At 51.9% G+C, this 16301-nt stretch overlaps 1 protein-coding gene across 1 annotated transcript in view; it reads left to right on the top strand.

Annotated features, from left to right (window-relative positions):
- The window catches only part of macrod2 (mono-ADP ribosylhydrolase 2), a 325831-nt gene extending 314789 nt beyond the window's left edge, over positions 1 to 11042 (top strand). Inside the window, exon 9 of the mRNA XM_062464550.1 lies at positions 10932 to 11042. Within this exon, the coding sequence (XP_062320534.1) occupies positions 10932 to 11042 (111 nt within the window). The remainder of the gene's footprint in view (positions 1 to 10931) is intronic.
- Positions 11043 to 16301: the final 5259 nt, after the last annotated feature.

Genomic DNA, 16301 nt, shown 5'->3' with positions numbered 1-16301 from the left:
CCGCACACACACCCCCGCACACACACACCCCTGCACACACACCCCCACACACACACCCCGCCAGCACCCTGTGTTATCACTGTGCTGTGGAGCTGATCTCTCCAGCTCACGTTCGGCTCGGGGAGATAAATCTGCCTGGTGCGTGCGGCGTAGCCCCGATCAGATCTGCCTGGTGCGTGCGGCGTAGCCCCGATCAGATATTCATCGCACTGAGTAAGTTATGTGGAAAGGCACCCCTGTTTGTAAGCCCTTCTTGGCACAGCGACGTGACCCAGGCAGACGTATGGAATGGTATTTTGGGTTCCTTTTCCCTGTTTTTATTTCCATCCATTCCGCCGGTTTCCGCCAGGTTCCCTGCTCCGTTCAGATGTAGATAAATCTGTCACAAGCTCTCACAGGCTATCATGTCTTTAATGGGAAGAGAAGATCATTGGACATTTTTCTTATTTTTTTTTTCATATTCCATATTTTATATCCATGGAATTCCTATTTTAATGATATTTCTTTTCTAGTCGTCATCTTCACATGGAAAGGGTAGAGCAGCACTAACCCTTGAAATGCTGAAGCCCATCACACAGATTTCACTGCATTATTTGAGTTTTTAATTTGACGGTGTGTAGGTGTATGCCTATGTGTGTGTGTGTGTGTGTATGCCTGTGTGTGTGTCTGATTGTGTGTATCTGTACACACAGTGAGAGCAACACACACATCATCAGATAGCTCAACCCGGTGGAGCTTGAACACAAACAGGGCCTTAATGAAATGCTAACATACAGTAAGAGTGTGATGCCAACCCTGCCGCACACTGTGGGTGAGCGTGATCAGAGGTTTGTGAGCGTGTTTGTGTGTGTGTGTGTGTGTGTGGTTGTGTGTGAGAGAGAGAGAGGTGCGCGTGTGTGTGTGTTGTTGTGTGTGTGTGAGAGAGAGAGGTGTGCGTGTGTGTGTGTGGTTGTGTGTGTGTGAGAAAGGTTTGTGTGTGTGGTTGTGTGTGTGTGTGTGTGGTTGTGTGTGAGTGTGTGTGGTTGTGTGCGTGTGAGAGAGAGAGGTGTGTGTGTGTGAGAGAGGTTTGTGTGTGTGGTTGTGTGTGCGTGTGGTTGTGTGTGTGTGTGTGGTTGTGTGTGTGTGTGAGAGAGGTTTGTGTGTGTGGTTGTGTGTGTGTGTGGTTGAGTGTGAGAGAGAGAGGTTTGTGTGTGCCTCTGCCCCAAGGCCAGGCTCACCACTGTCACCCAGCTCCTGTGCTCAGCTTGAGCCCCAAGGCCAGGCTCACCACTGTCACCCAGCTCCTGTGCTCAGCTTGAGCCCCAAGGCCAGGCTCACCACTGTCACCCAGCTCCTGTGCTCAGCTGGCCAGGCTCACCACTGTCACCCAGCTCCTGTGCTCAGCTGGCCAGGCTCACCACTGTCACCCAGCTCCTGTGCTCAGCTGGCCAGGCTCACCACTGTCACCCAGCTCCTGTGCTCAGCTGGCCAGGCTCACCACTGTCACCCAGCTCCTGTGCTCAGCTGGCCAGGCTCACCACTGTCACCCAGCTCCTGTGCTCAGCTGGCCAGGCTCACCACTGTCACCCAGCTCCTGTGCTCAGCTTGAGCCCCAAGGCCAGGCTCACCACTGTCACCCAGCTCCTGTGCTCAGCTTGAGCCCCAAGGCCAGGCTCACCACTGTCACCCAGCTCCTGTGCTCAGCTCCCAGCATGCCTCTGGGGTGTTTCTCCCCGTCCCACATCCAGCTCAATCAGGGATTTCTGATTGGATGCTCTCATTTGGCAGTTGTGTTTAAGACTCGGCCTGCCTGTCCAGAGAGTTTCTGTCTAATGGCCTTAACACTGGACCCCAGGTCAGGCAGGCAGGCACCCCCCCCAATCAGCCTGAAGTCACATGACCTCAGGAAGCAATCGACAGGGATTGTGGGGATTTGCTAGGATTTTTAGATGTATTTTCTCTTAACATTCACATCGGTAGGGTGCTTTGTTGCTTTGACTTTTGCTCCACGTAGATAGCAGGACTTTATCTGCGGGCATAGCTTACCCTCCAGCTAAAACAAACTGTCTTGTACAAGCTGAGCTTAGAGAGTGAATCATCTGTAGCTGCAGACTGCGCTCACTAACCCTCCCACAAGAGGACCAGACATGGCCATATTGCCCTTGTGTATGATAGACTATGAGTATTGACCAGATCCACTGACCTGTAAAGAGAGAAAATATGAAACAGTTAGTGGAGGTGACAGGCAGGCTCTGTTGTGGCACTCGGTGACGGAGAGATGGGAAGAAGATCGAGGGTTCGGTCACACTTGTTGGAAACAGCAATCGTTCAGCTTGACATGTATTCCATGTCTATTGGTGGTCAATAGGGGGATTGGAAGAGGGAAAAAGGTGTCAGGGACTTCTGTTCTCTAACTCCATCCAGCAGACAGGATGAACTGAGGGAGGGGGTTGATTACGAGATGGAAAAGGTCATTTGGCTTCTCCTCAGGGGGAAATGGAACCCTTTGGCTTAGGTTAAAGTATAAAAAAAAAAAACAACAGATGGGAGGATTCTGGTTCAAACATAACCCCCTGATTCTCACTCTCACCCCTGCGCACACTAACACACACACACTCTCTCACACACACACACACTCTCCCACACACACACACACACTCTCCCACACACACACACACTCTCTCACACACACACACACACACACACTCTCTCACACTCTCCTGCTCCCCCATGATCCCTCTCCCAGGACTATGAAGGGGTTTGGAGGTCACCATGGGACCCCGGGTCAGATCATTACCCAAGCAGCAATGCATCATGGGTGCAGCCTCCATATTAACTCCTCCTTCATCATTCACCTTCGACCCCAGGCTCAGCTGTGGTGTCTCTCCTTATTGTTATCTACTTAGAAACAGAGACGATATCTCCTCCTCTGAACCCCTTCCACTTAAACCTACCCTGGCCTTCCGTCACTGTATTTATTGTTAGAACAGTGTAATGGATATATTTGTCAGTGGGTTTATTGTGCCATTGCTAACCTGTTGAGAAGCTGTTATGATGCTGTGAAGCTTAGAGCAACAGTAACCTTCTGAAAAAGCTGTTGATGTTTCCCTCCTAAGAAGGCTTCATCCATCCAGAAAGCTTATTAGCCACACTGATATTAAAGTCTTGGTTTCATTACTGTCGGTGGCAATGAGCTGCTAAATACTTAGCAGCAGTCAGATGAAGTGTGTTGCTGGTCCTGTGGGAGGTTGTTGACATTTCCCTGTAATCTGGGGTAGAGTTTACCACAAAACACAACTGTCATGGAATATGTTCTGCTCCCATCTGCTCTTCTCTGTGGTTGGCCGTAGTCACCATGTCTGTTCAAGCTTGTTCATCGATTCATTTTTTTGTAACTCGGAAGGATTTCATCTTTTGAAATCAATGCTTTTAGATATATTTATTTTTTATGAGGTATAATGAAAAATGGAGATTAGATGTGATGTAAGGAGGATTATAAATCTGTAAGGCTGTCATGTTCCCAGAATGTGCAGCCTAGATCTGATCTTTGGTTACACTTGTTTTCGATGACAGCAAGCGTGGACTGCCAAAGCCAGGACTCAGTCTAACCATGTCTGCTTCTGTTTGAGCGAACAATATTTGAACATCCGGTCGAAAATAGTTCTTGCCTCGAGCTCTCTTTTTGTCTAGTGTGCAGAAGCCGGGACTGGGTCATTAATAAACAATTTTGTTCCGAAAAATGAAGAAGAATATGCTGAAACAAACATTTGCAAAGCTCTACTCACTATACCGTATGTGCACACACGAAAAGACTGACGTGTGCTGAAGGGAATTATCTTGGTTTGCTAATGTAATATCTATTTAGGTCTTGTGAATCCTGCAGCACACAATTATCTCCTCAGAATATTCAGTCTGTTACCGTGTGTGCAGTTTGGGAAACGGTACGCCCGTGTCATGAATCATACGGGCAGGGCACCATTTAGAATGTTAACACATCTGTTTAGTCACACCCAACTAAGCAGCCATGCGCAAGTATGTACATTAGCATTTACCAACAGCCATCTTTTCAATTAGCATGGCTGGCTGTACTCCACTGGCTCCACCAGCAGGCCTCAGCGAGGGTGCCCTCAGCGAGGGGGCCCTCAGCAAGGGTGGCCCTCAGCGAGGGGGCCCTCAGCGAGGGGGCCCTCAGCGAGGGGGGCCCTCAGCGAGGGGGGCCCTCAGCGAGGGGGCCCTCAGCGAGGGGGCGCCTCAGCGAGGGGGGCCCTCAGCGAGGGGGCCCTCAGCGAGGGGGCCCTCAGCGAGGGGGCGCCTCAGCGAGGGGGGCCCTCAGCGAGGGGGCCCTCAGCGAGGGGGGCCCTCAGCGAGGGGGCCCTCAGCGAGGGGGCCCTCAGCGAGGGGGGCCCTCAGCGAGGGGGCGCCTCAGCGAGGGGGGCCATCAGCGAGGGGGCCCTCAGCGAGGGGGCGCCTCAGCGAGGGGGGCCCTCAGCGAGGGGGCGCCTCAGCGAGGGGGGCCCTCAGCGAGGGGGCCCTCAGCGAGGGGGCCCTCAGCGAGGGGGCCCTCAGCGAGGGGGGCCCTCAGCGAGGGGGGCCCTCAGCGAGGGGGCGCCTCAGCGAGGGGGGCCCTCAGCGAGGGGGCTTCTGGATGTGGAATTGAGGTTTGTCTTCTTCTAGGCTGAGCTTCATCCTGAGCCTTCAAACTGTCCGATGTCAGAAGCCTCCTTTGATGTATGGATCTTGGTCGTTTTGTTCAAAGGCCTGGCCTTTTCTGGGTGTTTCTTTGAAATGATAATAGCGCTGCTGAAGGTGGGGTTGGCCCTGCCCTGGGGAGGGGGTTCAATCCCAGTCAAACTGAGAGCTGGTCGGGGCGTCCCCCCCCCCCCCCCCCCCCCGGTTCCTCCACCTCAGCCCCCGACAGCACCAGAGACCAGCTCACTCTCACGTCCAGCCAGGCCGTGTTTCAGGGACATCACCTCTCTCCCGGCACCGGAATGATGTCATTAATCTCTGGTGCACAGAGAGCTTCCCTGTCAGCATGTATCTGCGATACGAAGGGGAGCGCTCAGTATCGTCCCGTCACCTACGGATACAGAGCTCAGTCTTTCCTCAGCATCATCACCGCGCTGCGCTCCCTGTTGTCATAGTTACCGTCTGGATGGGACCATTAGGAGGCCCCTGCAGTGTCCTGGGCCCCGCACGGATATCTGACAAAGTCGCCCAGGATACACACACACATACAATATACATACAAGCACACACACACACTCCCACATCCTTTCTCCTGGGTGCAGGGCCCAGCTGGGGAGGACATGCTAGGCCAACCTGTTCCTGTTATTGTTTGTGACAGAATCAAGAAGGAAATGCGAGTAGCAAAGTGTGTGTTCTGACTCTGCTGGCAAATCCCCCAATGCAATTATGAGCCTGGGTGCCCAGCCATGACAGCTCATCTGTTAGCCTGGCGGGGGGGGGCGGGGAGGTAGGGGCAGGGGGTTCATGGAGGGGGTGAGGGGGAGGTCTGGGCAGGGGGTTCATGGAGGGGGTGAGGGGGAGGTCTGGGCAGGGGGTTCATGGAGGGGGTGAGGGGGAGGTCTGGGCAGGGGGTTCATGGAGGGGGTGAGGGGGAGGTCTGGGCAGGGGGTTCATGGAGGGGGTGAGGGGGAGGTCTGGGCAGGGGGTTCATGGAGGGGGTGAGGGGGAGGTCTGGGCAGGGGGGCACCTGAGGAGCCCTGCGCCTCATAGACGAGCAGCAGACACACAGTTCCACATTGAATCCAGCAGGTTTCATTCCACAGCAGGGAGCCTCCTGTCCCAGCGTGAGGCTGCTGTCTTGGTGACGCATCCTCCTCCTGTATACCTGATGCACGTCACAGCGCCTGGCGGGATGCCAGCACACCTCCTCTGCTCTCGCCCTACGGCTGGAGCCGTGGGTGCTGTGGTCATGGTAACCCTGAAAGGCATCGGCATCACCTGTTTAATGACTTTTTGTCATGTATCCAGGTATCAATCTATCTATTGATAGATTATTATTTAATATTTAATCGCAATGAAGAATCCTATGTACCTATAATGCTGTTTCGGTAGGTATCGCTATGTAGTTAGTATGTCATTTAACCTTAATATAAAGTGTTCATTTCAACACTTTAGTGTAAAATTCCATTAGTTTTTAATTAATTTGTAAGTTAATGGCCTGCACCAAAGATATAAATGCTTTATATCTGTGTGTAAAGTAAAGTCTTGTACAGTTTAAGAACAATGTAAAAAAGCCGATGGGTTTTTTAATTAAAACACTGTGGGCATTTTCTGCATCGGTGCTTTCCTCAGCTGGCGGGCCAGCGCTCCGCCGGAGTGCCAGGCCAGCGCCGGCCCCACACCGCCCCCCACACCGCCCCCCACACCGCCTCCCACACCCCTGCGTTTCTGTAGCGCCCACAACCCCCCCCACCGACAGCCAGGGTCCCAATCATCTTGCACTTCCCCTTTGGCAACAGCCCTCCAATCAGAGATGAGTAATGACCAGGCGCGCTAGCATGCAGTGATCCCAGCTTTCTAATTAGTCTTCCATTAACTTGGCCAACCTTGGCTTCCGCAGGACGCACGCTCAACACACCCGGGGTCCCCTCCTTCACCACCCCGAAACAGCTGCGCTGATCAGCCAATCGGAACAGGACGCTGGGGCGATGATTCCAGCAGGCTTATCCCTGGCTTGTGATCTGTGGTGAATTTGGTGGATTATTTGTGTTGTGTATGGAAATTGTTAATGACTAGGTAGTTATTTTTTTCTGTAAAATAAATAAAGTTTCGTCCCCTTTAAACGTGTTTCGTAGCTAACGAGGGGCTCCGTTGTTTAGCAACACCGACAGCTCAGGGTCAGTGAAACAGGAATGTAGCCGTTTTGGGTCAGCTCCCCTTCTTTCCAGCCAATTATATTCCAGCGATCCTTTTTTAACCAATTGCCTTTGGCAAGGAGGGCTTCCTCTGAAAGCCGTTCCTTCCTCCTCGTCTTATTCTGTGTCAATCATCCTCAAACTGAAACGAAAGTTCAGGCAAGAATCGGGGGTACTGTTTTCAAATTTGAGTGTATTTTTCTGTGGGTGTCCAAGCAGTGTCTGTCCACGGCCCCTGCTAGGGAGCGGTCTGGACAGAGCGTGTGCCGGGAGGAGATAAGCTACTCCTGCTTGACTTCCTGACTCCATACTGACAGGGAGTCAGGTGGCTGAGCGGTGAGGGAATCGGGCTAGTAATCTGAAGGTTGCCAGTTCGATTCCCGGCAGTGCCAAATGACGTTGTGGCACTTAACCCTACTTGCCTCGGGGGGAATGTCCCTGTACTCACTGTAAGTCGCGTCTGCTAAATGACTAAATGCCTGCTAAATGACTAAATGCTAAATGACTAAATGTAAATGTATTCAGAAGAAGAACACTGCTGCTCACACTGGTCTGAAGCTCGGCCGAGCCCCCTCAGAGAGAGAGGCTGACCTGCTGTCCGACTTGCCCGTTTCCCTTCATGACATCCAGACCATACATTCAGCCTCTGGCCATGATGACAGCTCTGACATGGCTAAACTCTCAGTGGCATTGCGTGACCTGTGCTTCTGTTCCAATTCGCCATACTCTTCCTGGAACTATGGACCACCTCCGGGTCTACAACATGCAAGTGGTCTATACGGCCGACTCCATCTCCCTCCTGCGGGCCACAAGCATGCAGAGCGAGGAAGAAAGGACTGTGTTTCCTTTCATTCCTGGCCCTCAGGGGCCACATGCCAGGGAATCTCAGGTCTGCGTGTGAGCTGGAGACACGAGGCTGACCTCTCAGTGCTCCACCACCAGCCCTCCTCTTCATCTCCTCCACAGCAGAAGAGACAGGTCATCATTTAATGATCAACGTAAAAGGACAAGCTGTGTAGTGTGTGTGTGTGTGTGAGAGAGAGAGAGAGAGGGAGACAGAGAGAGAGAGAGAGAGAGAGAGAGAGCGAGAGAGAGAGAGAGGGAGGGAGATTAAAAATAGGGATACGAGGAATGAAGAGAGAGAGAGAGAGTGTTTCCATGCAAGGCATGAATGTATGATTCCTCCTGTTTCTTAGTGAGCAGTCAGGTTTAAAATGGGGTGATGTAAAAGAGGAATGGAACCTAGGGGGTGTCTGCCTCCTTGTGGCCTCCAGTGTTCATAGGTTCGCGCTATCTCTGAATATGATCGCTTCTCACACAATTTGTTTGTGAGCGAGTAGGCGACTTCAAAGGAGTCCGGAGTCTTTTCTTCTCTCTCCTCGGGGGGTGAGGGTGCACAAGATTGAGCCTACGTTCAGTGAACAGCTCCCCAAGACACCTGGACAAAAGTGTTGCCATTCGGAATTCAAGTCTTAACATTTCAAGCTTAGACCGGGAACTATGAATAGCAACAGTTCTGTGTGAAGAGCTGGACTGGCTCGGTATCAGGCTGGCTCTTGTGTGTCACTGGGCCAGGGTCCTGGAGAGTGTATTTATCTCTCTCTAACACCACCATTACCGATATGGAGGTCTGTAATGATCTGTCTGGTCTGTAATGGTCAAAAATTGCCATATTGAGGGGATTATCTGATGCCCTGTGTGTGATGCATCTGCTTCACTGTGGGAGAGGACTGCCTGCCTGTCGGTCTTTATACCTGTCTACCTGCCTGTCTACCAGTATGTCTGCCTGCCTGCCTGCCTGCCTACCTGCCTGTCTGTCTGTCTGTCTACCTGTCTGTCTGCCTGCCTACCTGTCTGTCTGTCTACCTGTCTGTCTACCTGCCTGCCTGTCTGTCTACCTGTTTACCTGCCTGCCTGTCTGTCTACCTGCCTGCCTGTCTACCTGTTTACCTGCCTGCCTGTCTGTCTACCTGCCTGCCTGTCTGTCTGTCTACCTGTTTACCTGCCTGCCTGTCTGTCTACCTGTTTCTCTCCTTTGGGCACCGCTCAGTCAGTAGAGGGGCAGGGATGTGTCAGTAGAGGGGCAGGGATGTGTCAGTAGAGGGGCAGGGATGTGTTAGTAGAGGGGCAGGGATGTGTCAGTAGAGGGGCAGGGATGTGTCAGTAGAGAGGCAGGGATGTGTCAGTAGAGGGGCAGGGATGTGTCAGTAGAGGGGCAGGGATGTGTCAGTAGAGGGGCAGGGATGTGTTACTCTGACAGCTTTAGTCCTCCACACCGCCCAGTGGCTGCCATGTTCCATTTTTTCCGCAAATTCGTTTTTCTGGAATTTTTTCCCTTGTCCTTGAGGGTTTAGGTTGGTTTAGGTGCAGTTCTATGGGCGCATGTGAAGCCCTCTGTGACATTGCTTGTAAAAGCGGGCTATTAAAATACATCTGATTTGATGGAAACAGAGGTCTGTTAAGGGAGGACTAAATGGAGCTGTTCTGAATGGCATGTTGGGCATCACACCAAGCATGCTGTGTTTATATATTTACATTACATATAGTCATTTAGCCGCCTCTTTTATCCAGAGCGACTTACAGTAAGTAGATAAACAAACCCCCTGAGGCAAGTAGGGTGAAGTGCCTTGCCCAAGGACACAATGTAATTTGCACGGCCGGAAATCGAACCGGCAACCGTCTGATTAATAGCCTGATTCCCTAACCGCTCAGCCATCTGACCCCCCCTTCTGTGTACCTTAAGCACCAGCCGTGTGAGGATCGTCCATGTGACAGGGATGCCACAGGTGTTCATTCTGGAGATGTTTCAAACGTGGCGCTCTCTAAAGACCTGATGGTCGTGATTTCTAACGTGGCGCTCTCTAAAGACCTGATGGTTGTGATTTCTAACGTGGCGCTCTCTAAAGACCTGATGGGTGTGATTTCTAACGTGGCGCTCTCTAAAGACCTGACGGTTGTGATTTCTAACGTGGCGCTCTCTAAAGACCTGACGGTTGTGATTTCTTGGAGAGGCTGGCTGTTCCCAGGCCCATGATCACCTCACGGGGCATCACAGCTGAAACCATCCAGGTGATAAGTATTCAGTTCACCCAGGCAGGAATTTATTTTTCAATCTGTTTGTTTTTTTTGTTGCCTGTTTTAAAAAGAAAGAAAAGAACATGTTGGGAAAGCTGATTGTTTCTGCGCTGCATTTTATGAAGCGATAAATCAGTGAGAGCATTTTAAATCCTCAACTCTGACAGGTAAAGGACATGCATACCAATGAAATACCAAGCCAATACTTATATTAAAATGTGGTTAGTATTTGATTTACTGAACAGTCCAGTAATGAGAAACTAGCCATTACTAATATGTATCTAAACAGTGACATTAATACTAATGCTTATCTATAGGGTGACATGGAAGTGCCTGAATGCATCAGTGCTGACTCAGTCCTCCTCTGTTGAGAGGGCTGTTTCTGCCGGCTCCTCTGTTGATAGGGCTGTTTCTGCCGGCTCCTCTGTTGATAGGGCTGTTTCTGCCGGCTCCTCTGTTGATAGGGCTGTTTCTGCCGGCTCCTCTGTTGATAGGGCTGTTTCTGCCGGCTCCTCTGTTGAGAGGGCTGTTTCTGCCGGCTCCTCTGTTGATAGGGCTGTTTCTGCCGGCTCCTCTGTTGATAGGGCTGTTTCTGCCGGCTCCTCTGTTGATAGGGCTGTTTCTGCCGGCTCCTCTGTTGAGAGGGCTGTTTCTGCCGGCTCCTCTGTCACAAGCCTTCTCAGGAATTCTTCACTTCCTGAACTAAGGAACCTCTGCTTGGTACTTTAGTTTCGTTCAGACATGGTAATATGATGTAAAGTATTGTTATAATCAGTACAAGGCTTCTCTCAGGGCCAGGCTTGTGTGTTCTTCAATGGGAGGCCTAATTGGATTTCCGAGCAGTAATTTGGTCCCTGATAGTGCCCCTTTGGTCCAGCTCGCTATCACTGGATCTTCTCTCGTCCATTTAGCTCTTTTGTCGTCCCCTCCCCATCAGAAAGCCAGGGGGAGATGCTCTGGTGTAACACCTCTCCTCTCTTTCCCCTCATGCAGATCCAACGGGTCGTCTTCTGTGTCTTTCTGGAGATGGACTACAAGATCTACAAGGATAAATTATCTCACTCTTTCCAAGGTAAGTGTGTCGGGTGTTTGATTGGGTTGTGACAGCGTGTGTATGTGTGTGGGAGTGCGTGTGTCTGTGGGAGTGTGTGTGTGTGTGTCCATCTGAGAGGCCTGGGCCCCCAGACAGGCAGGAGGGCAGCAGGTACTGCTGAAGAGAAAAACAAACACCCAGCCACCCTCCTCCAACCCCCACTTACACCCCTGCCATTGTGGTCTCTTCTGGGGGAGCAGTAGCTCTGACGGGGGCCCGTGGAGGATTGGGCTGGAGAGTCGGGAGAGCACAGCTGGGCCACCGAGCCGGCATTATCTCCCGTTTGCCCCGAGTTTCCCAGCTCCCCGACGGAATACCCACTTCCAGCCCTTCATCTCCATTCTCCCATGTGGCTGTTGTTCTCTCCTACACTTTCCCATCATCCGCCTCCCTCCCTCCCTCACTCTCCCCCTCTCTCTCTCTCCCCCCCCACCTCTCTCTCTCTCTCTCTCTCTCTCTCTCTCTCCCCCGCTCTCTCTCTCTCCCCCGCTCTCTCTCTCTCCCCCCCTCTCTCTCTCTCCTGCTCTCTCCCCCCCTCTCTCCCGCTCTCTCTCCTCCCCCCTCTCTCTCTCTCCCGCTCTCCCCCCCTCTCTGTCCCCCTCCCGCTCTCTCTCCTCCCCCCTCCCTCCCTTCGCCCGTGACAGATTGCCTTCGCCAGAGAGACTGTAATTATGGCGGCTGCTCTCGTGCTCCCAGTGCCCGTCTCATCATATTAGCGCTGTGAGATGAGATTCTGGAGTCGTTGTTTTCCAGTTATCACTCCCCCAGTTTACAAGAGCCACCAATCACCGGGCCCGTGGAACAGCAAACCCATGACCGGGTATTCCTGACTGGTAGGCAGACAAAAATCACAATGTCCCGCTGCAAGGAAGAAACAACAGAGAAGTTCAGAGAGCAAATGACTCCAGAAACTATTGTTTATAACATATGCTAATGTAGGAGGGAGAGGCCCAATTTACTTGCTGAAATTAAATTGGGGACCTTTCCAGCAGGGCATGGTGACGCGAGCCCCTGTGTCACACCGAGCGCTTTTCCTCATCGCCTAGTCTTGCCTTTGATGTGCCCTTTGACCTCCAGGGTCAAGGCCACCTTTCACGTTCTCCTGGGACGCTGGGGGAGGCTAATGCCCGTGTGTCGACTGCCTGGCTGGATCCATGTTTATGCAGTCAGACCGGGCCAGACTAAGGGCTTGAGGAGTTGTCAAATTCTCTCCCAGGGTCGCCGCCTGCCCCCCCCCCGCCACGGCCTGCTCTCCTGGCAGCCCTCCTCACAGGTCGACCTGACCCCTCCACTGCTCCAAACGGTTCCTTCTACAGTAGCAGACTGCTGATTACACACAGTTCTTTGGAGGATGAACCTTCTGTGTGTGTCTTTACCAGCGGTGAAGATGTGTTCTTTATAGACGGATGGGTTGATTGTTTAGATCAGGATATATACCATGTCTGATCTCTGAGCATGAAAAGACATATTAGAGGTAGAAGTCGGAACCTCTAAATTAGCCTGGCAGGTGTCTCCTTCAGAGCCGACGGTAACCGCAGGGAAATAACCGAGTCCGATCTCAAATGCCGTCGTAACACTTCATAATCGTCATGGTTGGAGACAGCTAGTCAGTCATGAGGATCTGCGATGGGCAGCTCTGGAAGTCATGCTGTGTGGATCTCAAACAGCTCCACTCTAGTGCTCGGTGTCTGCCTGTACCCCACAGCCCCGGCTTGCTGTCGCTCCTCACCCCCCCCTCCCCTCCTCTCACACGCTCCCCCTCTCAATCTCTCACTCCCCTTCTCCTGGCTCTCTCATTCCCTCACTCCCCATGCACTCAGTCCTCCCCTGCCTCGTTTATTCCCCCTGTACCCCCCTCTCCACACCCTCTCCCATCTCTCTCTCATTCCCTCTCCCAATCCTCTCTCTACCCTCTCTCTCCATCACTCTCTCATTCCCTCTCCCAATCCTCTCTCTACCCTCTCTCCATCACTCTCTCATTCCCTCTCTCCCACCCCTCTCTTCCAGCTCTCCACACCCTCTCCCATCCCTCTCTCATACCTCTCCCCCCCCCCTTCCTATCAGCTAGCCGCTGAGGAAGAGAGCGACTGCTTTGTGTTTTTCCTGTAATATGTAGCCAGTAACTAACTAACACCATGGCTCTGTAGCATGTCTAGGCTGGTGGGAAGCCTGAATAGCAGTCTCCTTTCCCTGAACTCATTTTTCATTGTCGGTGTTTTGGTTTTGTCAGAGTGGCTTTATCTGGCAGGAGCTCTAGCATGTAAACAGGTCATTTGCATACAGGAAATTGTTTTATTACAATATGCCTGCCACAAGCTGACAATATGAAAGAGCCAAAAAACACTGCCGCTCTAATGTGGAGTGCACAATACTATGGCAACTGGTATGCATACACACACACACACGTTTTCAGACAAATATTTAAATACCGATTGGATATATAATGAAACATTTGCATGAAGGAGCCCACATTTTTCAAACGTCATTCAGTACCGGGCTAATCATGTAGCTAGCTAGCTTGCTGCACACACACAACCGAAACAGAACTCACTCAGTCTGAGGCTTGAGGAGGGGGGGGTGGTACCGGTTGAATTGGTATTGATGGAGTTCTTGCAGAAAGACAAAGAGCAGCCTTGAAAGCAGTGTCTGTTGGTCTGAGGTCTACACCCCTCCTGTCAGCTCTGTTTAAAACCACAAGCCTCCTGAATCCAGCCGTCCCCGCTCTCCTACAAAAACACACAAGCACAAAGAGGAGCGAGTGAAGAGCTCTCCAACCTGCAGATGGTCTAACTGGGACGCTGTCTAACGACGTATTCACCAGGAACAACAGTTAAACAGTACAGAGTGTACCTCGATGACATGAGAGGGGAATACTGTCTCACAGTCATGCGCTGGAGAAGCAGTACTCGAAAACTAGCGCGCTGCCTTTGTGTAATCACCTTCTCGAGCCTAGCAACAATAAGTACAATCTAGAGTATCTTGAGTGGGTATATTCATACAATATAATCAAAAAGTAGTCACACTCATTCGTGTATACATTTGTGGTTTATTGATATCATGAATCGTTTGACAGAATTGTGTTCTACGGTATAAGAATACGCTGTGATAGAAGATGGTCTGGCCACGGCAGTACCTCAGAGGTGTTTGTGAGTGTGGAGGTGCACAGCTGGGAAGAGGAGAGAAGGCATGTTTAAAAGTGTTCCTGCTACAACACCCCTCTCACCTCATGGGAGTGGCTGGCCGCAAGCTGGGCTCTGTCTACTGTTCTCCTTCATGAGACACACAACCGAGAACATTAACACAGCCTGTGGCTTTCTACACGGCAGGCACCCTCTCTCTTTCTTTTTCTCTCCTCTGATTCTCTCTCTTTCTCTGATCTGATTGTCTCTCTCCTCTCTCTCTCTCTCTGACTCTCTAGCTGACTCGCCCAGTGCTACTTATTTACATGCTACTGACACGGTTTATCTCCACCCTGCATGAGAGCCCCTGCCGCCCTTAACAGAGGCTTTCTCCTGCGCAGCTGAGAACCTCAGCCCGCAATCAGCAGGACGAGGGGTGCGTTTGTTGTGAGACGACTGCAGTTTCCTGAGGCGTCGTGGGCGACGGCTGACCGCTGAGAAGAGTGAAAATGAAGACTGGGATTGTTGGGTTTGACTCTCCGCCCACCCCCCAGGGGAGGAAAATGATTGTGTCACGGTGGGTTGGCGGTGTTGGAGCCAGGGAGGCAGTGAAACTCAGGCCCCACAATTAGAGAGAGAGGAAGGGGGGAGAGGGAGAGAGACAGGGGAGGGAGAGAGAAGGGGGGAGAGAGAGAGGCAGAGAAAGAGATAGAGAGACACTGTGTCTGGCTGGCCAGGCTACTCTTGGGGTCTGTTCTACAAAGTCAGATCTTCAAATCAAGAGCCAAACACTGGGAGGACTTCTCCACCGTTAGAACAAACACAACAGGCAGCTTTCAGGATTTACTGGCACACAGGGCCTTTCGATACGGCTGGTCACAGACGGCGTCTGTTTTAAATCAATAAAAAAAGAATATCAATGTCACAATAATCTACCTATCCTTAAGTAACAACGGCATGCTGGGTAATAGCTTGAAATGAAACCCCCAGCTGTCCTTGGTTGCTGTCTTCACTGCAGACCTTTGAAATGGATAGTACCTGTGTCCCATCCCCCCGCCCCCCCCCAGCCCCCCGTCCCCCCAGCCCCCCCTCCCATGGTCTGTTTTAAACTATCTGTTCCAGACCCCCATCCCTGTCCATCCCCCCTCCGTGTCCCCGTGGTGCCCTGGACAGGATGTCTCTCTCCCAGGGCCCTGCTTACTGACAGCCCTCATCTCCACAGGGCTGGACGGGGGGGGGGGGGGGGGGGGGGAGAGAGAGAGAGAGAGAGGGAGGGAGGGAGGGAGGGGGGCAGGAAGAGTTCAGAATGAGAACAGATAGATGAATGAGGGCGGTGGGGGTGTTGAGTTAAAACACAGGGACAGAGTATGACTGAAACTGCTAAGTCTTACTTTATTCTAAAACCAAAACGTGTCTTCTTCTCCTACTGCACCGGCGCCGAGCCAGAAGCTCGTGCCGGTAACCTGCAGCGACCAGTCTGTGTCTGAGGACCAGTCAGTCTGTGTCTGAGGACCAGTCAGTCTGTGTCTGAGGACCAGTCAGTCTGTGTCTGAGGACCAGTCAGTCTGTGTCTGAGGACCAGTCAGTCTGTGTCTGAGGACCAGTCAGTCTGTGTCTGAGGACCAGTCAGTCTGTGTCTGAGGACCAGTCAGTCTGTGTCTGAGGACCAGTCAGTCTGTGTCTGAGGACCAGTCAGTCTGTGTCTGAGGACCAGTCAGTCTGTGTCTGAGGACCAGTCAGTCTGTTGTTGTGAATAGCAGCAGTGCAGATATGTTATCTCAGCGTGGCATTCTTACATGTCTTCACAAGGCCTCTCTTTGTTTCCTCAAGCAGGGTTAGATTAATGCGCTGCACTTTTTATTCAGTGTTGTACAAAAGAAATGCCTGTCCTTGGACCCACAGGGAGCCCTGATGCTTCTACACAACGGATGACAACAGCGTTTCATCAAAGAAGCTAACGCCTTTGTGTGTTAACCCTCTGATACAGCCACTACACACACACACACACACACGTACACACACATGCGCACATGCATACACAGTCGCATACTCACTCCAGCTGTGCTGAGCACTGCAAGATCTCAGTGTGTGTTTGTGAGACTGGAGGCTGTGAACAGAGATGCATGCTCCCTCTCTCTCTCCCTCTCTCTC

This window comes from Osmerus eperlanus, chromosome 6, assembly GCF_963692335.1.
Source record: "Osmerus eperlanus chromosome 6, fOsmEpe2.1, whole genome shotgun sequence".
Lineage (NCBI taxonomy): Eukaryota > Metazoa > Chordata > Actinopteri > Osmeriformes > Osmeridae > Osmerus > Osmerus eperlanus.
This window is presented reverse-complemented; position numbering and strand designations above follow the sequence as displayed.